Below are 21,158 nucleotides of genomic sequence, written 5' to 3'. Positions count from 1 at the left end.
AAGGTATTCCCAAGTGCCTTTACCCACTCTGATACCAATTTGGAAACTAGTGTTGTAAATCTAGGGTTTGTATGAGAAAGAAAGAAAGGAAGAGAGAAAGGAGAAGAAGAGGAATGTGTCGAGTGGTGTGATTTTTTTGTTATTGTTCACACCCTCAAAAGACACTTTATATTTTGAAACAAGAAATTACAAAGAGACCCCTCTACTTGGGCACCCAAATACAAAAAGAGTACAAAGGGAAGAGGTAAAGACTAAAAACACCCTTGCGTAAACGTTCTCAACAATAACTATATATTAACACTGCATTTGGCATTCCTTATTTGAAGGACTTATCTCCTTTCTGCAATTAAAACCTCAATGTTCATAGAGGCATTTTAACAGTAAAAGGGAAAGATAAGTCCTTAAAATAAGGAATGCCAAATGCAGCCTAAGACAAAGTAGATCAGAATGGATGATGTTGTGCAGTTTTGAGGTGGGAGGAAGATCATCCTGAAAAAAAAAAAATCCTTTGACGGAATGAAAGGAGTGAATTTGTACAGGGTTTGCTAGAAGCATGGAGAGATGAGGGTTCAATGACTTGGAGAAGCAGAGTCTAGCAATCTAGACAATTTTAGGAGGGATTGGAGGGCAATCCTAGACAACTAAGAAGTAGAAGAAAAAGGTTTACAAGTTGAACCAAGAAGGAATCCAGATGAGAACAAGGGATAACTGAAAAGAAAAAAAAACTCTTCTTTTCAGGTAAAGAGGAAGAGAAGAATGCTAGTGTTAGTTGTATGTCCTAAAACCAATTGTGTGACATTGTAGAGGGCCAATTTTGTACCATTCACATTTATGGCATTTATGTCATTCATATTTGCAACCTTTAGTTTCATATGAATAGCACGCAGTTTCTTTGTTAAGCAAACATATTCCTAAGCATGTTAGAACTTTTGAGATATGTTTTAACTGACACAAAGATCCTAAAATGGTTCCTGGTCATAGGACTATCAAGAGGGCTTCAATAGTCCAGATAGACTAGCACATATTATGCTTTCCTTATGGGGTAATGAATCTGAAGTCACTTGTGTAGATACACTAAAGAAAATTTGCGGGTGCATGTTTATAGGTTCACTAAACATGATCTATAATAGAATAGTTACATGGAGTCATTGGTCAATAATTGTTCTATCTCCTAGTCATACAGATAATCCTCAAAACTAAGGCATCATGGATATGTTGTGCATGGGGCATTATGGTTTGATGGTGCAAATACTAATGTCCTAACCAAGGGATTTAAGTATGCACATATTGGGTATAGTTTCTCATACATGGAGGTATGTGAATGAATGGCGCAGAAGTCTGTCACTCTCTATGAGGACAGAGAATGTCCTATGTGATTGAAGTTGATGAGACTTAGACCTTGGCCAAGGCAAGATGGCATAGGAAAAGAGTTCCAACTATCACCATATGAGTCATCATCAATTAAGTGGGACATATGAATGAGCCATTAGGGTTCATCTTATTCACCATGACCCTTTTCTCTCTCAAGACATTGTATGTTAGAAGGATTCGACTGTACGGAAACTGGAGATGCAAAGGTTCAAACTGCTAAATTCAAGCTTTTAGGGTAGCCGTGACATACGACTAGGTGTCACTAATGGTTTGTGGAACCCTTGTGAATAATGGTTGATTATTCACATTCAAGGGAGAAATAGAAGAGTTTTAGTTCAATTCAGCTAGAAGGGTATCTATCTCAAAGGAGTTTGGCGTCATTTGCCACTGCCTGATAGTGTTGATCCTAAGAGGTCACACACATTAAGGGACAAAATGCAGACAAAGTATGGAGGAGGGTGTGCTCACTAAGAGGGTTCTTAGTAGAGGGACCTAATTGTAATAATTCGGGACCTGATTGTAGTTAGGAAGATTTATTGGATAAATCCTTTCCTAACTAGAAAAGGAATGAAAACTACATAAGATATAGAAGGGGGCTTCCCTATGGTTAAAAAATACACTCTACCTGCTAAACCCTAGCTACCAAAAGATTGCTAGCACAATCTTGGAGCCACCCAACCCTCTTTCTCCCTCTCCTCTTCTATTGGATCATGATCTACATAGAGAATTGGGAACTTTGACTGTTGCTGCTTCCTGTGGATCAATCTTGGAGACCAAACACTTGCGTGGTTGCAGTTGAGATCAAATTTCTGAGGATCTGCTTCATCAAATTGAATCTGCATAATGGGTATGCAGTTTTGTGTCACAATTAGGGTTTTGTGCACCACCATGGGCTTGATCTTGGAAGATTCTTTAATTTTTAGTTTCTGCTTCATCAAGATAACAAGGATCCACTAGAGTCTTCCAAATAATTTATCACTTATTCAGAAACCGAATTAAGAAGGGGCTCTCTATGTGGTAAAGAACATACAAGTAGATTGTACAGGAAGGCAGGTTGGATCTTCATTTTGAAGGAAATCTATTACAACATCACCAATTGTTGTGATACCAAACGTGAGTAATCCCGAGACCTCAAATGAGTTAACACCGATCAGTCTTTGCAATTGTTTAAAATTTTTACAGAAACTCTTAAGCAACAGAATGGGAAAATTTTTTTCTCAACTCATCTCAAAGGAGCAAAGGGCATTTGTAGAAGGGTGTAATATCTAAGACAGTCCTGTTTTGTTGAAGAAATGATATTGGGTATTTGGAAGAAATGCAAAGGCTTTAAATTAAACTAGACATATGTTTCTACCTTTCTTTTTGCCTTCTTTGTTTTAAATAAAATTTAGGGAGAATGACCGATATCCCCAGTGTCAGAATTTGTAGGTTCAATGTACAGTCGGGGTTGGTGCCAGCTCGGAATTGATGCCAATTCACGGGCGGGCGTGGGTGCATAGAGTGTGGGTATCAGTCCATTTGAATGTTTATAGCCCTGCAGTGTAAATCAGAAATCTGCATTGGGCAAATCCGTACTTTTCTGTAAAATTTATAGCAACTTCTGGAGTTTTGAATCCAAGGAGCCAGGATATGATGCCCTTATGGGAGAAGTTGGTGCAATGATGTTTTGATTCATAGTTATTTTATATTTGTTGTAGTATTACGGTCATTTCTTGTTTAACAGTCGCAATGGCAAACTTCTATGCAGGCTATTGGTCCAGAACTTACATTTTATGACACATCAAAAGATGTTAGTGAATCATTAACACTCTCAAACAAACTTCTACATGCACAGTTGGATGCATTCTGCAGGTCATTTTCTCTTTAATTGTGTTTGCCTTCGATGAAAATCATGATGTCTTAGTGTTACCTTGTTTGCTGCAGGTCATTTTCTCTTTAATTGATTTTACTTCATGCCTTTATTGCTTCATTTGCTTGATATAATTGCATATTTTTGATTTACATAGTTTTTTTAAAGAGCCAATTTATCTATTCGACACTTACATTTATTTATTTATTTAAGTTTGTGGGGATAAGTCAAGAACATTGTTATTCAAGAACTTTACTAATTGCCAACTGATTGATGAATCAATCAAGGGTATACCAAATATTTTGATTAACTAGTTGGTTGTAATGTAAGACAATTAAGAGTACAAACTTGTTACATGTTCCTAATCTGGTGGCATAGTTTCACGGGGATAATTGTTATGGCCCCGTGCGGCACTCGAAAGGGGCGAGTAAGCCTATGCAACAAAGCAAACACACACAAAAAGGCAACAAGATGGAACGCGAATTAGCAAAAGGCTATTTGTATTGCATTAATCAGTGGCAAGCACAAGCACACAATACAGTGTCGAGGGGATCTCGTGCTTAACCTTTACACGCTTATGAACTCACTCGACTACCTACCTCCCCTCAAAGAGTACGTTAAGCTTTTGGGGGAGTGACAATAAGAAACATCAAAAAGGTGAAAAAGAATACTACAATATTACAATAGTGCCATTGGAAATCCCCCATACAAAATTACATGAATAGACCACCCATGGCACACACTTGGACGTTGGAGTGGCGGCTGTAGGCATGGTGATTGGCACTTGAAGGCGCGGCGAAGAGAACACTTGTTACAGTCTCCCCCACTCAATTTAGTCTTCGTCCTCGAAGACTATCTTCTGTTTGAGGCTTGAACTTGTTGTTGGTGAAAGAAGGCTCTTCGACTGCTCTACGAACCGGGTTTCTTCCAAGGCCCTGATAGTAGGTCGGGTAGATTGCTAATGGATGTTCTTGATGGTGGGAAAACCTATGGCCAGTCCCTAAGTTATGTCCCTGCTTGGCTGCTTCAAGGTAGGATTTTGACTTGTTCCTAATGGTGGTAGGAAAGTTGGTGGCCAAGGCTGGGTCAAAATGGTATTTTGGATTGTTAGGGCATTGGTTCCCATGCATTTTTCCCCAAGGGTGACTCACAAGGCTACTACAGAATTTATCTTGAGGGATGATGTGAATGAGGTCCCTAGATGGCTTGGGTGGCACTCGTTCTCCCCGGTGGTTGTGGTAGTAGGCGTGGGCAAAGTTTGATGCGGCCTTGGGTCTTCTGTTGGGCCCACTAGTTGTGGGTGTGTGCGGCTTCGGCTGCAACGGTGGCTTCCACTGCTGTTGTTGTGGCGGCACTGGCATTGACACTGACTTCTTCCCAGAGTTGCTGCGACCACTTCCTGTTGCATTGGTGGTAGTTGTAGATCTCTCGGCCAACAATGGTGAAGGGTGGTGTTGGAGTTGTAAGGCAGAGACGTGCTTCTTCTTGGTGTTGGCGGTGCCGATCATGTTAACCATGCAAGGTGACTGCTCGTCCAAGATCATCAGGGTGTCGAGGTGAGGCGTCGGTGCAGCTTTGGCCTGTATCATGAAGTCCATTCCAAGGACAATATTGAAATCATCTATGTGGACGACAGAGAGGTCAATCTCTCCATCCCAGGTACCGAGTTGTAGTCTTACTCGGCGGGCCATGCCTTCAATAGGTTTGGCACCTGTGTTAACTGCTTTGAGCCAGCCAGGCTCTTTGGAAATGGCCAAGTTTAGTCTCTTGGCCTCTGCAATGGATATGAAGTTGTGAGTGGCCCCTGTGTCAACTAGGGCCCTGGTTGGCCTCCCGCCAATGGTTACATCAACATACCTCAGTCCTCTTTTGACTGAGGAGGGCTGTTTAGAGGTAGCCCCTTTCTTCTTCATGGCATTGAAAAGTTGGAGGGCGCCCACTCTTGGCACTTGGGTACTCTGTTCCCCTACTCATCATCACTTAGCTTGGCAATGAGGGCATTCAGCTTTGCTCGCTTTGGGCAATTCCTGGTGAAGTTCTCCTCCCCACAAATGTAGCAAATGGGAGGACGGCTAGGTCTCCCTTGATATCTGTTGTTGTAGTAGCTTTGACTTCCTTGTGGGTGCTTCCCCTTGTGGTGCTCGACTGGTTTGTGGTTGAAGGGTGGCTTCTCTTTTGGGGGACTGGGTTGTCTATCTCCCCCACTCAAATGTGTGGTACGCGGGCTGGCTGGTCCGCTTCCTTCGTCATCCGACAATCTTTGTTCACTAAGTTGTTCGGCCACGGCCATGGCGGAGGCAAGGTCCTGAACATTGCGTCATTGGAGCTCGATCTCGGCCCAGGGCTTTAGACCATCCATGAAGTTGAACAATAAGTCCTTGTCTGACATATCAGTGACTTCTAAAGTGAGGGCTGAAAACTCTTTGACATAGTCATGGAGGGAGTCGTCGTGCTTGAGAGTCTTCATCTTGCGACGAGCGAGGTATTCCACATTCTTTAGGTAGAATTGTCTCTTCAGCTCTCTTTTAAAGTCAGTCCAGGTACGGATAACACACGTACCACATTCTATATCAACACACCTTCTGTGCCACCACAACATAGTGACATCAGTCAAATACATAGTAGCGGTACATACCTGAGTCATTTCATCAGTCACATTGGCGGCGGCGAGGTACTGTTCCATTTGCCACAGAAAGTTGTCAAGCTCTCTTGCATTGCGGGTTCCCGAATATGGGGTTGGCTCCCTAATCTTGATGTGGGAGGGAGTATGTGTAAAGGAAGTGCTGGTTGGATTAGCGATGGCCCGCTTCAGGATTGCACATTCTGCTTTAAGCTCCTCTAATTGAGCTTGGGTGTCGGAGGAGGAACATGCGGCGGACTTCATTGAGGCCCACTCCGCTTTCATCTCATCTAGCTAGGCCTGGATGGCCATTGATGTGGAAGTGCTTCTTCTCCACGTTGCCCACTCGTTCTTCATCTCATCGAGTTGGGCTTGAAAACTATCAAGCCTGTCTTGGACCTGCGAGTTGGAGGAGCTTGCTTCTTGTTGGCGCGCAGTGCTGCAAATGTGCTTGAGCGTGCCATTGATTATGTCTCGGACCTCGTCCACGACTCCACTCAAGCGACCTTCAATCTCGACCAGTGTGTTGTCCATGGCTTCCATGTTTTGATGCAGCTCATCTATCGAGTCTCGCATCTCACCTACGGTGGCTTCACAACGAAGCATGTGCAACTCAACGACTGCATGCTTGTTGGAAGATTTCTCACGTTTGCTGGGCTTCGGTTCCTTGTCCTTGCCGATGTCATCGGCGGGCACATCATTGGCCTCATGTGTTGTGGAGAGTCCATGCTCGATCTCCACCACGATGTCCTTGTTATGCTTCATGCTATCACTCACGTCGTGGGCCGAATGGCTTAAGAGGAGCTCCTGCTCTGATACCAACTATCACGGGGATAATTGTTATGGCCCCGTGCGGCACTCGAAAGGGGCGAGTAAGCCTACGCAACAAAGCAAACACACACAAAAAGGCAACAAGATGGAACGCGAATTAGCAAAAGGCTATTTGTATTGCATTAATCAGTGGCAAGCACAAGCACACAATACAGTGTCGAGGGGATCTCGTGCTTAACCTTTACATGCTTATGAACTCACTCGACTACCTACCTCCCCTCAAAGAGTACGTTAAGCTTTTGGGGGAGTGACAATAAGAAACATAAAAAAGGTGAAAAAGAATACTACAATATTACAATAGTGCCATTGGAAATCCCCCATACAAAAGTACATGCGTAGATGACCCATGGCACACACTTGGACGCTGGAGTGGCGGCTGTAGGCATGGTGATTGGCACTTGAAGGCGCAGCGAAGAGAACACTTGTTACAATAGGACAACTCAACAGTCAAGGATATCAAACAAGGCTTGAAGTGTTTGTTTGGGTAGAAATGTCTTTTTGGTAGTAAATAAAAAAGAAAAATTATTAATAGAAGAAAGTACATTAGGAGTTACTTTAAAAACTTTAAAATGGTGATGAGATGTCACAGAAACAAAAGTAAAAGTGCAACCAAACTTATACTTGTACATTAAATTATTATAATAAATGATATTCCTACATTTCCCACCCAATTCTAGTGATACCCAAAAGTTAACTCCAAATGATTCTCTTGGGATGCCTCTGAATTCTGTAAGTTTTAGCACCTAGTCCAGCAACTTTGAGCCAACCCTCAAGCATGCCTTCATCCTATTATTTGCTTTTCCTTAGAATATTCTTCTGTTTTTTTCTATCTAAAGTTCCCAGCAAACAGCAAAAGGAATGCAACTACAGAAAATTTTAGCCTTCTTACTTCCTTGTACTGGTGGCCAGCAAGTAAAGATCTCTTTAGATGAACTTGGAGCCCACATCATTATGTCAAAAAGATGGAAGAAGAAACTCCACATGAATTGTGAGAAACTGCATCTGTAGTTAAGATGAAACACAACCTCTTCTTTTTGTTAGGTTGAAGGTTTTTATGTATTGATGGTTCGGCTGATAAGAGTTCTTATTAGCCTGTATTTGAGTTTAAGTTGTTATGTACTGGGCGTGTGTTAATGGGCCTAAGTTTGTTTACTGTTTTAAGTTGTCTGGGTGTCCCATTACTAATCAGGCGCATTCCATTCATTTCCTGTAACATTGTACTGTACTCTAATATAAATAATAGTACTATCGACTGGGTCATTCAGTTCGACATTCTCAGCATCTCTTTGTCTTCTCCTCTCTTCTACTGCTTTGGCTACAGCATTTCAGCTTTCACTTTTGATTCACAAGGAACAGACCTGCTAGCCAGCTGCATTCCTTTTATTTTGATGTGATTTTGAGTATGCTATCCAAAGAAGCCAACCAAGTGTAAGTCTCCGTTCTTGGAGGTATAAGGTGGTATTTGATTGCTCTGAATCAGGTTTGAAATCTGAAAAAACTTTCTTTTCAGAGGTTGGGTCCTGTTTGTGTTAACTAACATCTGAACTAAATCTCTGAAAATTAATAAAAGGTCAGATTTGTAAGCAGCGGTGGCTCAAGCATAGAATGGTTTCAGATGTGTTTTAAATGGCTCATAATGACTAAAATGCCCTCCTTTTTAATATGATAGAGGTTTTGGAAAACAAAAAAGCATATTTTTTGCTTTTTTAGGCTTTAGATGGTTAAAAAGAGCTTCTTTTGCTTTTCAGATTTCAGATTCATCAAATGCTAGATACGAGAAAGGATGCTTTGGTAATGAATAGATTATTTCAAGATGGATTTTTTCTCCACTTAGAGTAAATTCTCGGCTCTAAAAATTTTTGTAATAGTACCCACTGTATACATTTTTGTTATATTATTATTTTATTAGGTTTTATTTAATATACAAGTTGTGATTTAAATGTGAATATGCTTCTTATTCAAAAAAAAAAAAAAACTCCAATAGGTGATTGTAGTGGTACAGTGGACCAGACCTGATATTCTTTATGTGTGATCCCATAGGTTCAGTCTTTTTATTCTTTTATTTCTTATTTATGCTTGCTTTCTTGTACTGTTATAGGTTGCAGGGCATTTTTGTCCTTTTACATAATGTTATGTTAAACATATAAATAACACTGCCTTGGGCGGCAGTAAGTGATTTTCGCCCATTCCTCTCTTGCTCTTGCTCTATTCTCCTTTCTCTTCTTCTACCTCCTTTTTCTCTTCTTCTCTCTTCCTCTTCCTATTGATTTCTGTTTTTTCTTCTACCTAGATGTTCTGCTAACAGCAGTAACTTCAAGTTGGTATCAGAGCAGGTTTGAGTCTGCTCGTTAATCTCACGTAGGCTCTTCCCAGCCGGCTACATGAGATTTTAATAGGGCTGGAGTTTTAGTTCTGTTCGTGGCCTGATTCTTGGAGATTGGTGGAGTTTGAAGCCTTGCCCAGGACGTTTCTGTTCTTGGAGTTTGCCCAGCAGTCAGGAAGTATCAGTGAAAACTTTTTTTGAAGTGAGATTTAGGGTTTAAATCTCAGATTGAAGGTGCCGCCCAGAAATTTCTGGGTAGTTTTTTAATTCTCCAGAATTTTATAACTGAAAGTAGGTTTTTCTGAAACCTTTGAGGGGTTCGGATACTTTTTGCAGTTTACTGGCGGCTATTATTTTCTGAAAATTTCTGGAGCAGGTAGTTGCTTCTCCTCTATTCTCTCATTTTTTTATTCAAAAGGGAGCTGAGTGTGTTCTCGTACTTCTTTGTGTTGGACTCAGCATGGTGTTCTTTGGGGGTGAACAGAAACCTGCTGGAGAGGGTTCTGAAAGGGCTGTTAGTATGACTGATAACAACCCTTTTCAGATTACCACAATCAGGTTTGATGGTTCTAACTGTTTGGAGTGGGCTCAATCTGCCATGATGGCAATTGGAGGAAGGGGAAAGTTAGGCTATGTGACTGGAGACACTAAAAGAACCAACCAAGGATGGCCCTTCCTATGCCAATTGGGTTCAAGAAAATTATCTTGTAATGACATGGTTGTGCAACTCGATGCAGCCCCATATTAGCAGAAATTACCTTTGGATAAAGACAGTCAAGGATATTTGGGACAATATGAAAGAGACTTATTCCTAGCCATTTGATGTGGCTATGGCTTATGATTTGAAAATTGAAGAAACAATATGAAGCAGGGGGAGAGACCCGTATCAATTTATTACTGTACTCTAAAATCCCTATGGCACGAGATAGATCATCTTGAAACAATTGAGTAGGAGAGTAATAAGGATGCAGCAATCTTTAACAAGTTGGTACAGTCCGAGAATTCATTTGAGTGGGTGATCATAGTGATAGGATCAGCCCCTTTGTCGGACAAAGTGAATGATCGGGGATGCACTCTCTTTGATGGAAACCAAAACTGCTGGTAGTTGATTTCAACCGGGGAAATGTGATCATAGGAGACATACTAGGTAATGGGGTGTTTGGTAGTCAATGATCTGACTCCCTTTCTTTGAGCAATAGGAATGTCAAAAGGTCATCCATAGTAGGAGTAGGAGTATCAGTAGATGCAATAGGGTTTGGACTTACCTCCTGGGAGTCTAACAGTGTCAGTTGCTCAATGTTTGGCTGCTCCACATCTCTATCACATTGTTGATCTCTATGGCGTGTACGTTGGAAGACACTAAAGGGAGCAAGGACCGGAATAGAACGAAGAGAGACTTGGTGGACCTGAACATGCTTCTCCTCTTCCACACTACTACTCTCCCCTTGAGGAGAAGCAGGGAAGAACGGTTCATACTCAAAGGACACATCCATAGACACAAAAAACTTATGACTAACGGGATCAAAGCACCAATACCCCTTTTGAGAGGAGGGATACCCCAAAAAGATACAAGGAATGGACCAAGGGTCTAACTTACCTCGAGACGGAGACAAATCATGGACAAAGGCACAACAACCAAAAACTCTCATGGGAATGGAAAATAAAGGGGACTAAGGGAACAAAAACTGATGAGGGGCCATGTAGTTCAACACTTTGGAGGGCATGCGATTGATGACATAAGCAGCTACAAGTATAGCATCCATCCAAAACCTTTTTGGAACATTCATGTGTAACATCATCCCGCGAGCTACCTCAAGGCAGTGGGAGGCAAAGATCTCATTGAGCTCACCATGGAAATATTCTTTTGCATTGTCTAATTGGAAGATCTGTATTTCAACATGGAATTGCATAAATGCCAACCTCTGGAAGTCTTTCACAATCTTTGGAACTTCGTCTCTACTATGCATAGGGAATACCTATGTATAGCAAGAGAAGTCATCGATCAATGTGATCAAGTACTTATATCCGCCCTCAGAGATTATAGTAGTAGGCCCCCATACATCAGAATACACAACATGAAAATGAACACTTGATCTTTTATTATTTGAGTGAAAAGTTGTTCTACATTGTTTGCTCAACTAACACATTTGACACTGGAACTCTGACACTAAACATGACTTAAATAAAATTGGAAATGAAGACTTTACTATTTCAAAAGAAACATGACCTAACCGACTATGCCACAAAAAATTTGACTCTTATTTGATTGACTATATGAATTTGAGGATGACATCGAGAGACCTGCTTTGTTGTCGAGAATGTAGAGACCATCCACTGGCCTCCCTCTACCAATTGTCCTCTTAGAAGTTAGATCCTAAAAAACACATGAACCAGGAAAAAAGGTTACATTACAGTTTAAATAGTTTGTGATACTATTGATTGAAAGAAAATTTATAGGAAATTGAGGGACATGCAATACACAATTCAGGTTAAGGCCATGGGGAAGAGATATTGATCCTTGGCCTGCAATGGAGGAGAATGATCCATCTGCAAGTCTCACTTTATCCCTTCCTGACAAAAGGCTATAAGTCTGAAACAAGTTCGGCTTACCGGTCATGTGGTTAGAGGCCCTTGAGTCAGTGATCCAAGGGGAACCAGTGGTAGTACTGACATGGAATGCAGAAGCCGCATTACCTGATGTAGATGCAAATGAAGTAGGAGTACTAGTGACTGAACTATCCATCTGTTGCAAAGCCCTACCATATGACTCCCAGTGGTCTCTAAAGGAATTCATGATATCTTCCTTGGGGTCAGAATTAGTAAGGTGGTCCCAGGTAGTACCAGCAACCTGAGTATCTTGGGTTTTCACATGTGCTGCATTATGTGTTGTGTTCGTCTTCTTCTGACCTTGCCCTTTACCCTCTTCTTGGCTTCACTGCCCACTTGGGTTTCTCGTGAATGTCCCAACATGTGTCACGTGTATGTCGTGAGCGCCGACAGTGAGTACAAAACTACTTGTCTTTATCATCTGCCTTCTCGGTGTCACTTTTCTTCCCCATGTTATTACTCATTGCAGCCAATGCAACTTGTTGCTCCCCCTCGGTTGTAACCATCACACTCTGCTTACTTTCTTCAAATTGAATAAGGTCATATACGTCGTGAACCGACGACAACTCTTTACTTCCTAAGATCTGAACTCTCAAGGGTTCATAGACAGGGTTCAATCCCAACAAGAAGGCAAACACACGCTGCTGAGAAACCAGCTTCCTGTAGGCCTTAGCATCATCATCATGTTTCCACTCTATAGCCTGATAGTGATCCAATTCTTTCCATACGGAAGTAAGGGCTGAATAATAGGTAGACAAACTACGATTTCCCTGTTTACAGGTTGAGGATTCAGCTTGCAATTGGTAAAAGTTGAAAAACAGTCCCAGAAGTAGGGACAGTGTTTGAAACAAAGAAAACTAGCAAGAGAAGATTAGAGAAGAAGAGCGAGCTGCGGCAAGAAGAGTTAGAGGATGAGAGATTCGAACATAACCTCCCTCTAACTCTCTAATACACTTTTATTAAGTTAATCTTTTAGTAATTACAAGAGAGGTCCTTAGTTGGACAAGAAATTACAAAAAGAGGAACATAAAAGAGTATGGGCCCAGAATAAGGCCCATTACAGAGAAGAACATAAAGATAACATACAGTAACAGCCTATGGGCCATTTGGTCCATCTTCTCTACACTCCCCCTCAAGTTGAGCATAGATGTCAATCATGCCTAGCTTGCTAGTGTCATGATGAAGTCTTGGCTTGGAGATGCCTTTGGTGAGAAAGTCTGCCAATTGGCCTTCAGAGGTAACGAATGGAAGGCACACTTCTCCAGAGGAGACTCTTTCTCTGATAAAATGTCTATCAACTTCAATATGTTTGGTTCGATCATGTTGTACTGGGTTGTGAGCAATGCTGATGGCAGCCTGATTATCATAGTACAACATCATGGGTCTGTCATGATCAATCCCAAGTTCTTCCAATAAGGACCTTAGCCACAATAATTCCGAGACCCCATGTACCATGGCCCTATACTCTGCTTCTATAGAAGATCTGGCCACAACAGGTTGTTTCTTACTCCTCCAAGAGACAACATTACTAGCCACCAGACTGCAATATCCTGAAGTAGATCTTCTGTCATCCATATTTCCAGCCCAATCAGCATCAGTATAGGCTTCAAGTTTCAAGTGGTCATGCTTGGTAAATAGGATTCCTTTCCCTGGAGAGCCTTTTAGATAGCACAAAATCCGTTCTGCTGTTGCCATATGAGTATCTCTAGGAGCATGCATGAATTGGCTAATGCAACTGACAGCATACGCAATATCTGGTCTAGTCATGCACAGGTACAAGAGCTTCCCAAGAAGTCTCTGAAAAACCCCTTTGTCTTCCAACAGAGTTCCATCTGTAGTTCAAAGTTTGTGACTCATATCAATGGGAGTTGCAGTTGGTCTTGCACCCAATTTTCTAGTTTCAGACAATAAATCAAGAACATATTTCCTTTGGGAAATAAGGATCCCATCTTTGGATCTGGCAACTTCTATGCCAAGGAAGTATCTCAACTCCCCCAGACCCTTAATCTCAAATTCTGTATGGAGGAAAGACTTAAGAGCCAGAATGCCTGAGGCATCATCACCAGTCACTATAATGTCATCAACATACACAATGAGATACACTGCCAAAGATATACTTTTCTTCACAAACAGAGTATGATCCGACTGTGTCTGAACATAGCCGAATTTAACAAGTGCAGCTCTAAATCACTCAAACAAGGCTCTAGGAGATTGTTTGAGACCATAAAGAGATTTCTTCAATCTGCATACCTTTCCTTGCATATCTTTCCCATACATCCCTGGGGGAATGCACATGTAGACTTTCTCATGTAAGTCACCATTCAGGAATGCATTCTTTACATCCAACTGATAGAGAGGCCAATCAAAGTGAGTTGCTAGAGATAAAAGAACCCTCACAGATGTCATCTTGGCAACAGGGGCAAAAGTCTCCTGGTAGTCAATCCTATATGTCTGTGTATACCCTTCTGTAACAAGCCTAGCCTTGTACCTCTCAATAGTTCCATCAGCCCTGTATTTAATGGTAAAAACCCACTTGCACCCAACCGGATCCTTCCCTTCAGGCAAATCCACCACCTCCCAAGTACCATTTGCATGTAGAGCATCCATTTCGGTTTCCATGGCATCTCTCCATTCTGGAATCCCAAGAGCTTCTGAGACAGACCTAGGAATGGGGTTAGAAGCAACAGAAGAGAGATAGGAAAAGTATGAAGGAGAAAGCAGGTCATAAGAAAGGTGTTTGGAAATGCAATGTGCAGTACATTTCCGCTTCCTTTTCCTAACAGCAATGGGGACATCAAGGTCTGGAAAATATGATTCCAAAGGAGTTGAAGCAGTACCTGTTATCTCATCTGTGATTGGGAATGTATGAGCTTCATCTGTTGTAAAGGAAACCACTTGCTCATTCCTGGATCTCTGCCTTTGATACACTTTGGGATTATGGATAGAGTGAGGGGGTAAAGAAATAGGGTCCCCTGGACAAGAGGTATGAAGTGATTGATCCTCCTTTGACTCATTTGATGAGGATACATGTTTGTCAAGAGACTCAACTGGGACAGGAAGAGGAAGAGCAAAAACTTGTGACAGACTCTCCCCCTGTGGACAAAGTCCATCCTGAGAGGAACTATAAAAGGGAGAAAGTTCATTAAAGGTAACATCCATAGAGACATGTCGGGTGCCAGTCTTTGGATCAAAACAGCAATAACCCTTTTGTGTGGGGGAGTAACCAAGGAAGATACATTTGTGGGCTTTTGGTTCAAACTTGTGTCTTTGCACACTTGGAATGTGAACATAGCAGGTACAGCCAAACACACGAAGAGGAATTGGGAAGAGATCCTTGTCTGGATGAAGAAGATTGAAGGGGGATTTAAACCCTAGAACTCTGTATGGCATACGGTTTATGAGATAGGTAACAGTAAGTACAACATCACCCCAAAATCTTGTGGGAACATGTGAGGCAAACAAAAGGCTCCTTGCAACTTCAACAATATGTCTATTTTTCCTCTCAGCAACTCCATTTTGTTCAGGGGTTCTAACACATGAGCTTTGATGAATAACCCCCATGTCTGAAAGATAGAAGGATAAATTCTTCTCAAAATACTCTTTTGCATTGTCAAATCTGATTACCTTAATTCTGGTACCAAATTGAGTTAAAACAAGCTCATGAAATTGCCTCACAAGTCTTGGGACTTCATCCCGGGATTTCATTAAGTATATCCAGTTGAATCTAGAGAAGTCATCAATGAACAAGATAAAATATCTATAACCCCCCATAGAGGATAAATGGTATGGCCCCCACACATCAGAGTGCACAATATGAAAAAGAAAGGAGGATCTTTTATTGCTCACACGGTAATTTTTTCTACAATGCTTTGACAACTGACAGGACTCACAATTGAGACTGGACACATTGATTTCCTTAAACTGTTTTGGAAACAAATGGCTTAAAGCAGAAAAAGGTAAATGACCCAACTGACTAATCATCTTTCCAAACTTCTCATATTCAGCTTTCATGGCTGCCAATTGTGCACTGGTAGATTCAACCTCTGTATCTGTGCCTGTGGCTGCATGTGCACTTCCTGTCTTTCTACTATCATTCTTCTTCTGGAATCTGGTAGGTACAAGATTGAGATGCAGCTTCCAGCACTTGTCCTTTGAATGTTTCGGCTTCTTACAATATTCACACACCACTTCTTTCCTTCCTAAGCCACTGTGAGCTTCTGTAACCCCTTTGGGTTTAATTCCCATATTTGCAAAATGATCATTAATACCAACTCCTTGAACCTGCACTTGCCTTCTATTTTCTTCACTGCTGACTAGAGTATATGCTTGTGACAATGAAACATCTTCCTTGGACAAGATGTTTTGCTTTGTAATATCATATTCAGAATTCAGCCCTGTCAAGAACTCAAACTCCCTATTCCGTTCAACCAATTTCCTGTATGTTTCAGCATCCTTAGGGGTATCCCAAGTCACAACCTCTATCAAATCAATCTCTTGCCATATAGATTTTAAGATTGAGAAGTATGCTGCAAGTGACTTCTCCCCCTGTCTTAGATTTTTCACCTCATTTCTCAGTTTGTAAGATCTAGCAACATTCAACTTTTGGGAATAAGTCTCTGCAACACTATCCCAGATCTCTTTAGCCGAATTCATCCACCGATAATGTTGATTGATCTGTGGCTGCATTGAGTTCACAAGCCACCCAATCACAGTGTAGTTTTCTTGTACCCATCTCTCATAAGATGGATCATCCTCTGGAGGAGCTTTCTCGCTCCTAGAAATAAAACCCCATTTTCCTTTGCTACAAAAATATGGATTTTCACTGATTGTGACCAAGCTAAGTAATTGGTCCCATCAAGCTTGACTGTAATTACAACTAGCATAGAATCGGTTGGGGTTCCCAACATCTGCCCATATTCAGCAGTATTCTTGTTTTCAAAGGAGAAATCCATCATGCAAAGTTCGGTGATAGTTCTTTTTTTTTCTGTTTCAGCCTCCAAAAGACACCCAGCAACCTCCAGATGCAAGATATTTCTGATTTTAACAGCTGATGTCCCAAGAGGAAGACAAAAGAAATACAGTCCTTGAGAGACCTTCTGTCGAACATTCAGTGTGCAATACTTAACAGCCCACTGTTTACTGTTTCAGCCTTCAAAGTATAGGGCACTGTTTACTGTTTCAGCCTTCAACAAGGGGCTGGAATGAAGATGAGACTAGTACCACTTAGTTTTAACAGTCTCAGCAACTTCCCAACCCAATAATCAGCCGAATAGGACCTCCAAAAACAACCCAGAAATTTCTGGGTAGGAGCAATCCAGCAACAGTGGCCGAATGAAGCAGTCTCAGCAGCAGTGATTCCAGGGGTATTTCGGCTACTTGACAGTCCAGAAAAGAGATAAAAACAACCCAGAAATCTCTGGATTAAGTCAGACCAGAGGATAGCCGAATAGTAGCACTGTTTCCAAGGAAACTTCGACCCTTTTAACAGTCCAGAACAGTGAAAAATTAACCCAGAAACAACTGAGCAAAGACTTACAGTAAGAGAGTCTCTGGTTTGTAAAATAAACCAGGCCGAACACTTATCCTCTAGGATGACTTCGAAAAACCCTTTTCTCTGATTTTAAATCAGGCAAAGCAACTTGTTCTCTGATTCTTCCTGGTCACCGAACCCTTCTCCAAGTGTGTAGAAGCTTGGGAACCCTCCAATGACCTCCAAGAATCAGGCGGATGACTGTAAACTCTCAGCCCTAGAACCTCCTCATGTAGTTGGCTGGACTAGAACCACATGAGGGACACGCCACGCAGTGGCCTGCTCTGATACCAAGTTGAAAAATAGTCCTAGAAGTAGGGACTGTGTTTGAAACAAAGAAAACTAGCAAGAGAAGATTAGAGAAGAAGAGAGAGCTGCGGCAAGAAGAGTTAGTGGATGAGAGATTCGAACATAACCTCCCTCTAACTCTCTAATACACTTTTATTAAGTTAATCTTTTAGTAATTACAAGAGAGGTCCTTAGTTGGACAAGAAATTACAAAAAGAGGAACATAAAAAAGTATGGGCCCAGAATAAGGCCCATTACAGAGAAGAACATAAAGATAACAGACAGTAACAGCCTATGGGCCTTTCGGCCCATCTTCTCTACAGTAAACCTTGGCATAATGCCTTTGTTCAGAATAGGTGATTTTGGCATCTTCCCAAATCTCACTAGCGGTGTTTGCCCACTTAAAGTTCTTCACATCAGGTTCCATGGCTGCAAGGAGCCAAGACATCACCATACTGTTTTCTTGGTCCCACCTATCATGTTCAACTGTCTCACTCTTGGGTTCTTTCACCCTTCCATTTATGTAACCAGCTTTTCTCCTTGCTGTTACATATAGTTTTACACTTTTAGCCCACTCCAGGTAGTTTAGACCATTTAGAGGGGTAATGGGCATGGGAAACATCATGTTTTCACTTCCCATACCAGCTGTGCTGCGGGTTGCTGTAACCCCCGATGGAGTTGAATCATAGTTTGCCATAGAGTACTGTTGAATTAGACCAAATCCCACACAACTACACAACAGCCACAATCAGAATACCATCCCCCAAGAAATTTACTTCTGGAATGTGTTAAAACAAAGAACTGCTGAAATCAACTCAGTGATGGTTCAGCCATTAAAGCAGCCCAGTAATCAGTTCAGCACCAGCTGTTTGATTAGTATACTAGCAGTTCGACTACAGCACATGCAATCTAACAGTCCAGCATCTAAACGAAGGCATAAAACCAAAAAAGTAAGGCCTTAACACCATTGGCCATAGAAAAACACAAGAACACATACCCTGTCCAGCACCTGTACGAAGGTGCCAACCCAGAAATTAACCTCACAGCATCGACCAGATAAGGAAGGAGTCTTTACTGCATCGCCCTTCTTCTGCTAGGGTCTCCTTGATGTTACGACCAAGGAAGAACCCAAAGGAAGAGCCGCAAGTGGCCTGCTAGGGTTTCTCTGTCCTCCACATCTAAGAAATCAAAGAAGAAAGAGGACAAAGCAGGTTCAGATGGGAGAAACAGGTTTTTATAGCCTAGAACCTTGCTCTGATACCATGTAATCATTCATGGATAGAGAGACGAGAGAGAGAAAGAGAAGAGAAGAGAAGAGAGAAAAGAGAAGAGGAAGATATGATTGAGAGACACGAACAAAAAACTATTCTGTCTGCCGCTAGTTTAGTTATTTATATTAACTTAATATAAAAGGAATGGGAGATTACAAGTATGCCCCTGGTGGCACTCCCTAGTAACAAACTAATAAAAAAGAAAGAAACTAACTGGCTGACATCGTCTTAGGCTGACAGCACTCTAACAGAAACTGTAAAGTAACAATTAAATAATCCTCACAACAGTTTTAAAGAGCAAATAGCCATATTAAAACAAAGTGTAAATTACAGAACCCACCCTGTACCAAGGGGTTGTGACACTTAGCCCTCTGAACTTTGTTTTGTGACAAAGACACCCCACTGTACTTCTGGTTTCCAGTACTTCACCTCTGCTGTTATTGTTATGTCAATTAATTACATGGACTACCCCATGTAATTTTCTGAGACCAAGGGTTGGGGGGTTAATGGCATGGGGATGGACTGCCCCAACACACAAACACACTATTGATGTATCTTATTATTATTCTATGATTTGAATTTTTTTCTTTGTAGAGTTCTATTAGCTAGGCAAGCTCTCCATTATTGCCTACATGCCTTGACAACTATGGGTGAGCTTGTTGAATTACCCATTTAAGTTCTGTTATTCACCTTTTATAGGTCCTGGTCAATGGTCAAATATTTTCTTGTGACCATATTACCTGTTTTAACCACTTTGAAGAAACCAACTTTTGTATGATGCTCAGATTGTACCTTATACTTTTCTGGTTAATTAGAAATTTCAAACATAGGTAGTGGATTGATTGAATAATTGAGGCCAATCCAATGATTGGATGATGAGATACAATCAATGGAGCATTGCTGAAAATATGGAACTGGTTATTACTTAAGAAACCAGTTGAACATCAATCTTCTTTTCACTTATGCTTCTTTGACTTAAGAACAATCCTGTTAGTTGTGTTTGGAAATGATGATCGCTTCACTTTTACATCCACGACTTGAATTATCTTATAGATTGTCTTAATTATGATGGAACATAAGTAGGACATAACTCGTGTACCAATGATCAAGTACTATTTAATTTATTTATTCTACTTCTCTGTCATGGATAAAATGAGTTTATATACTTTCCATAAATGGAAATTACATATATTTTAGCAAAAGTTATGACAGCCAAAGCTACATCCTGACATGTATATGGTGCTGGCAGGCTTGTTTTGAAAGGGGATATTGTTGAAATGAGTTCAAATGCACTGGGATTAACACTTGAGAGCAATGGAGTTAGGATTTTAGAGCCTTTCGATACCTCCATAAGATTTTCTAATGCCTCTGGGAAAACCAATATACATGTAGCTGTTTCAGATATATTCATGAATTTCTCCTTCAGCATCTTGAGACTGTTCTTGGCAGTTCAGGAAGATATTCTGACATTTATAAGGATGACATCAAAGAAACTAACAGTGGTCTGCTCTCAGTTTGACAAAGTTGGTACAATTGAAAGTATGTAGTACAGAAAATTGTCTTGTTGTTTCATGATAAGCATTTTCTAATGTTTGATGAGATGAACTTCTTGACTGCCTTTCGTAACTTGCAGATCCTCACACTAACCAAACTTATGCCTTTTGGAGGCCACGTGCACCACCTGGCTTTGCTGTTCTTGGGGACTACTTGACACCATTGTCAGTAAAAGTTCCAACGTTATCTTCATGATCTTGTTACCTATAGTTTTGTGCCTTCAACAATGTAGTTATTGATCTTTTTCACATAACAGGGATAAGCCTCCTACAAAAGGAGTTATTGCTGTAAATACCAGCTTTGCCAGAGTCAAGAAGCCTGTATCTTTCAAGCTAATTTGGCCATCTTTAGCATCTGAGGAGATTCCTGATGGCAATGGAAAAGATGCTGGCTGTTCTGTCTGGTTGCCTGTTGCACCTGAAGGTTATGTTTCACTTGGATGTGTAGTGTCAACTGGAAGAATGCAACCACCACCATCTTCTGTTCTATGCATCTTGGCATCTTTAGTTTCTCCTTGCGCCTTGAGAGATTGCATTGCAATGAATTGTACTGATCTGTATGTGTGGATTGTTAGCTTCCATTTTCTGCTTCCAATTTCAGTGCATATTTTTATATGCATTTCTTTTAATTTGTTAATGAGAACTGAAGGAAAACCAATGTATTATATGACAGTTGAAAACTGCTTTACCAATCTCCCTGGCATAGAGCTAATTGAACGTGCCTTTTATATGTTCCATATGGGATACATTCTCCTTTGGAAATACTTAATAACTTGATTATTTGGGTACTCTGGAAAAAGAGTGCAGATCTGATGGCTATGATTGTTCAACTGGATGTTTCATGGCATAGATAATATTTGATCTCTTTTAATGCTATTGCATGTCTCCCTGTTTGCACACTAAGTTCATGTTTAC

General features: G+C 41.1%; 1 protein-coding gene across 4 annotated transcripts in view; it reads left to right on the top strand.

The window, feature by feature from the left end:
- LOC148880646 (pleckstrin homology (PH) domain-containing protein) overlaps positions 1-21,158 on the top strand; it is a 172,320-nt gene that overhangs the window by 83,094 nt on the left and 68,068 nt on the right. For all 4 annotated transcript variants that reach the window (XR_016104620.1, XM_088962621.1, XM_088962620.1 and 1 more), the window contains 4 exons: positions 3,119-3,222; positions 19,940-20,229; positions 20,324-20,408; positions 20,501-20,800. Coding sequence is in view for 3 of the 4 variants with exons in the window: in XM_088962621.1 (XP_088818747.1) it covers positions 3,119-3,222; positions 19,940-20,229; positions 20,324-20,408; positions 20,501-20,800 (779 nt within the window). In the remaining variant the exon portion in view is untranslated. The remainder of the gene's footprint in view (positions 1-3,118; positions 3,223-19,939; positions 20,230-20,323; positions 20,409-20,500; positions 20,801-21,158) is intronic.

The sequence above is a fragment of the Nelumbo lutea genome, chromosome 1 (assembly GCF_056320005.1).
Source record: "Nelumbo lutea isolate HS-2025 chromosome 1, American lotus-T2T, whole genome shotgun sequence".
Classification (NCBI taxonomy): Eukaryota; Viridiplantae; Streptophyta; class Magnoliopsida; order Proteales; family Nelumbonaceae; genus Nelumbo; species Nelumbo lutea.
This window is presented reverse-complemented; position numbering and strand designations above follow the sequence as displayed.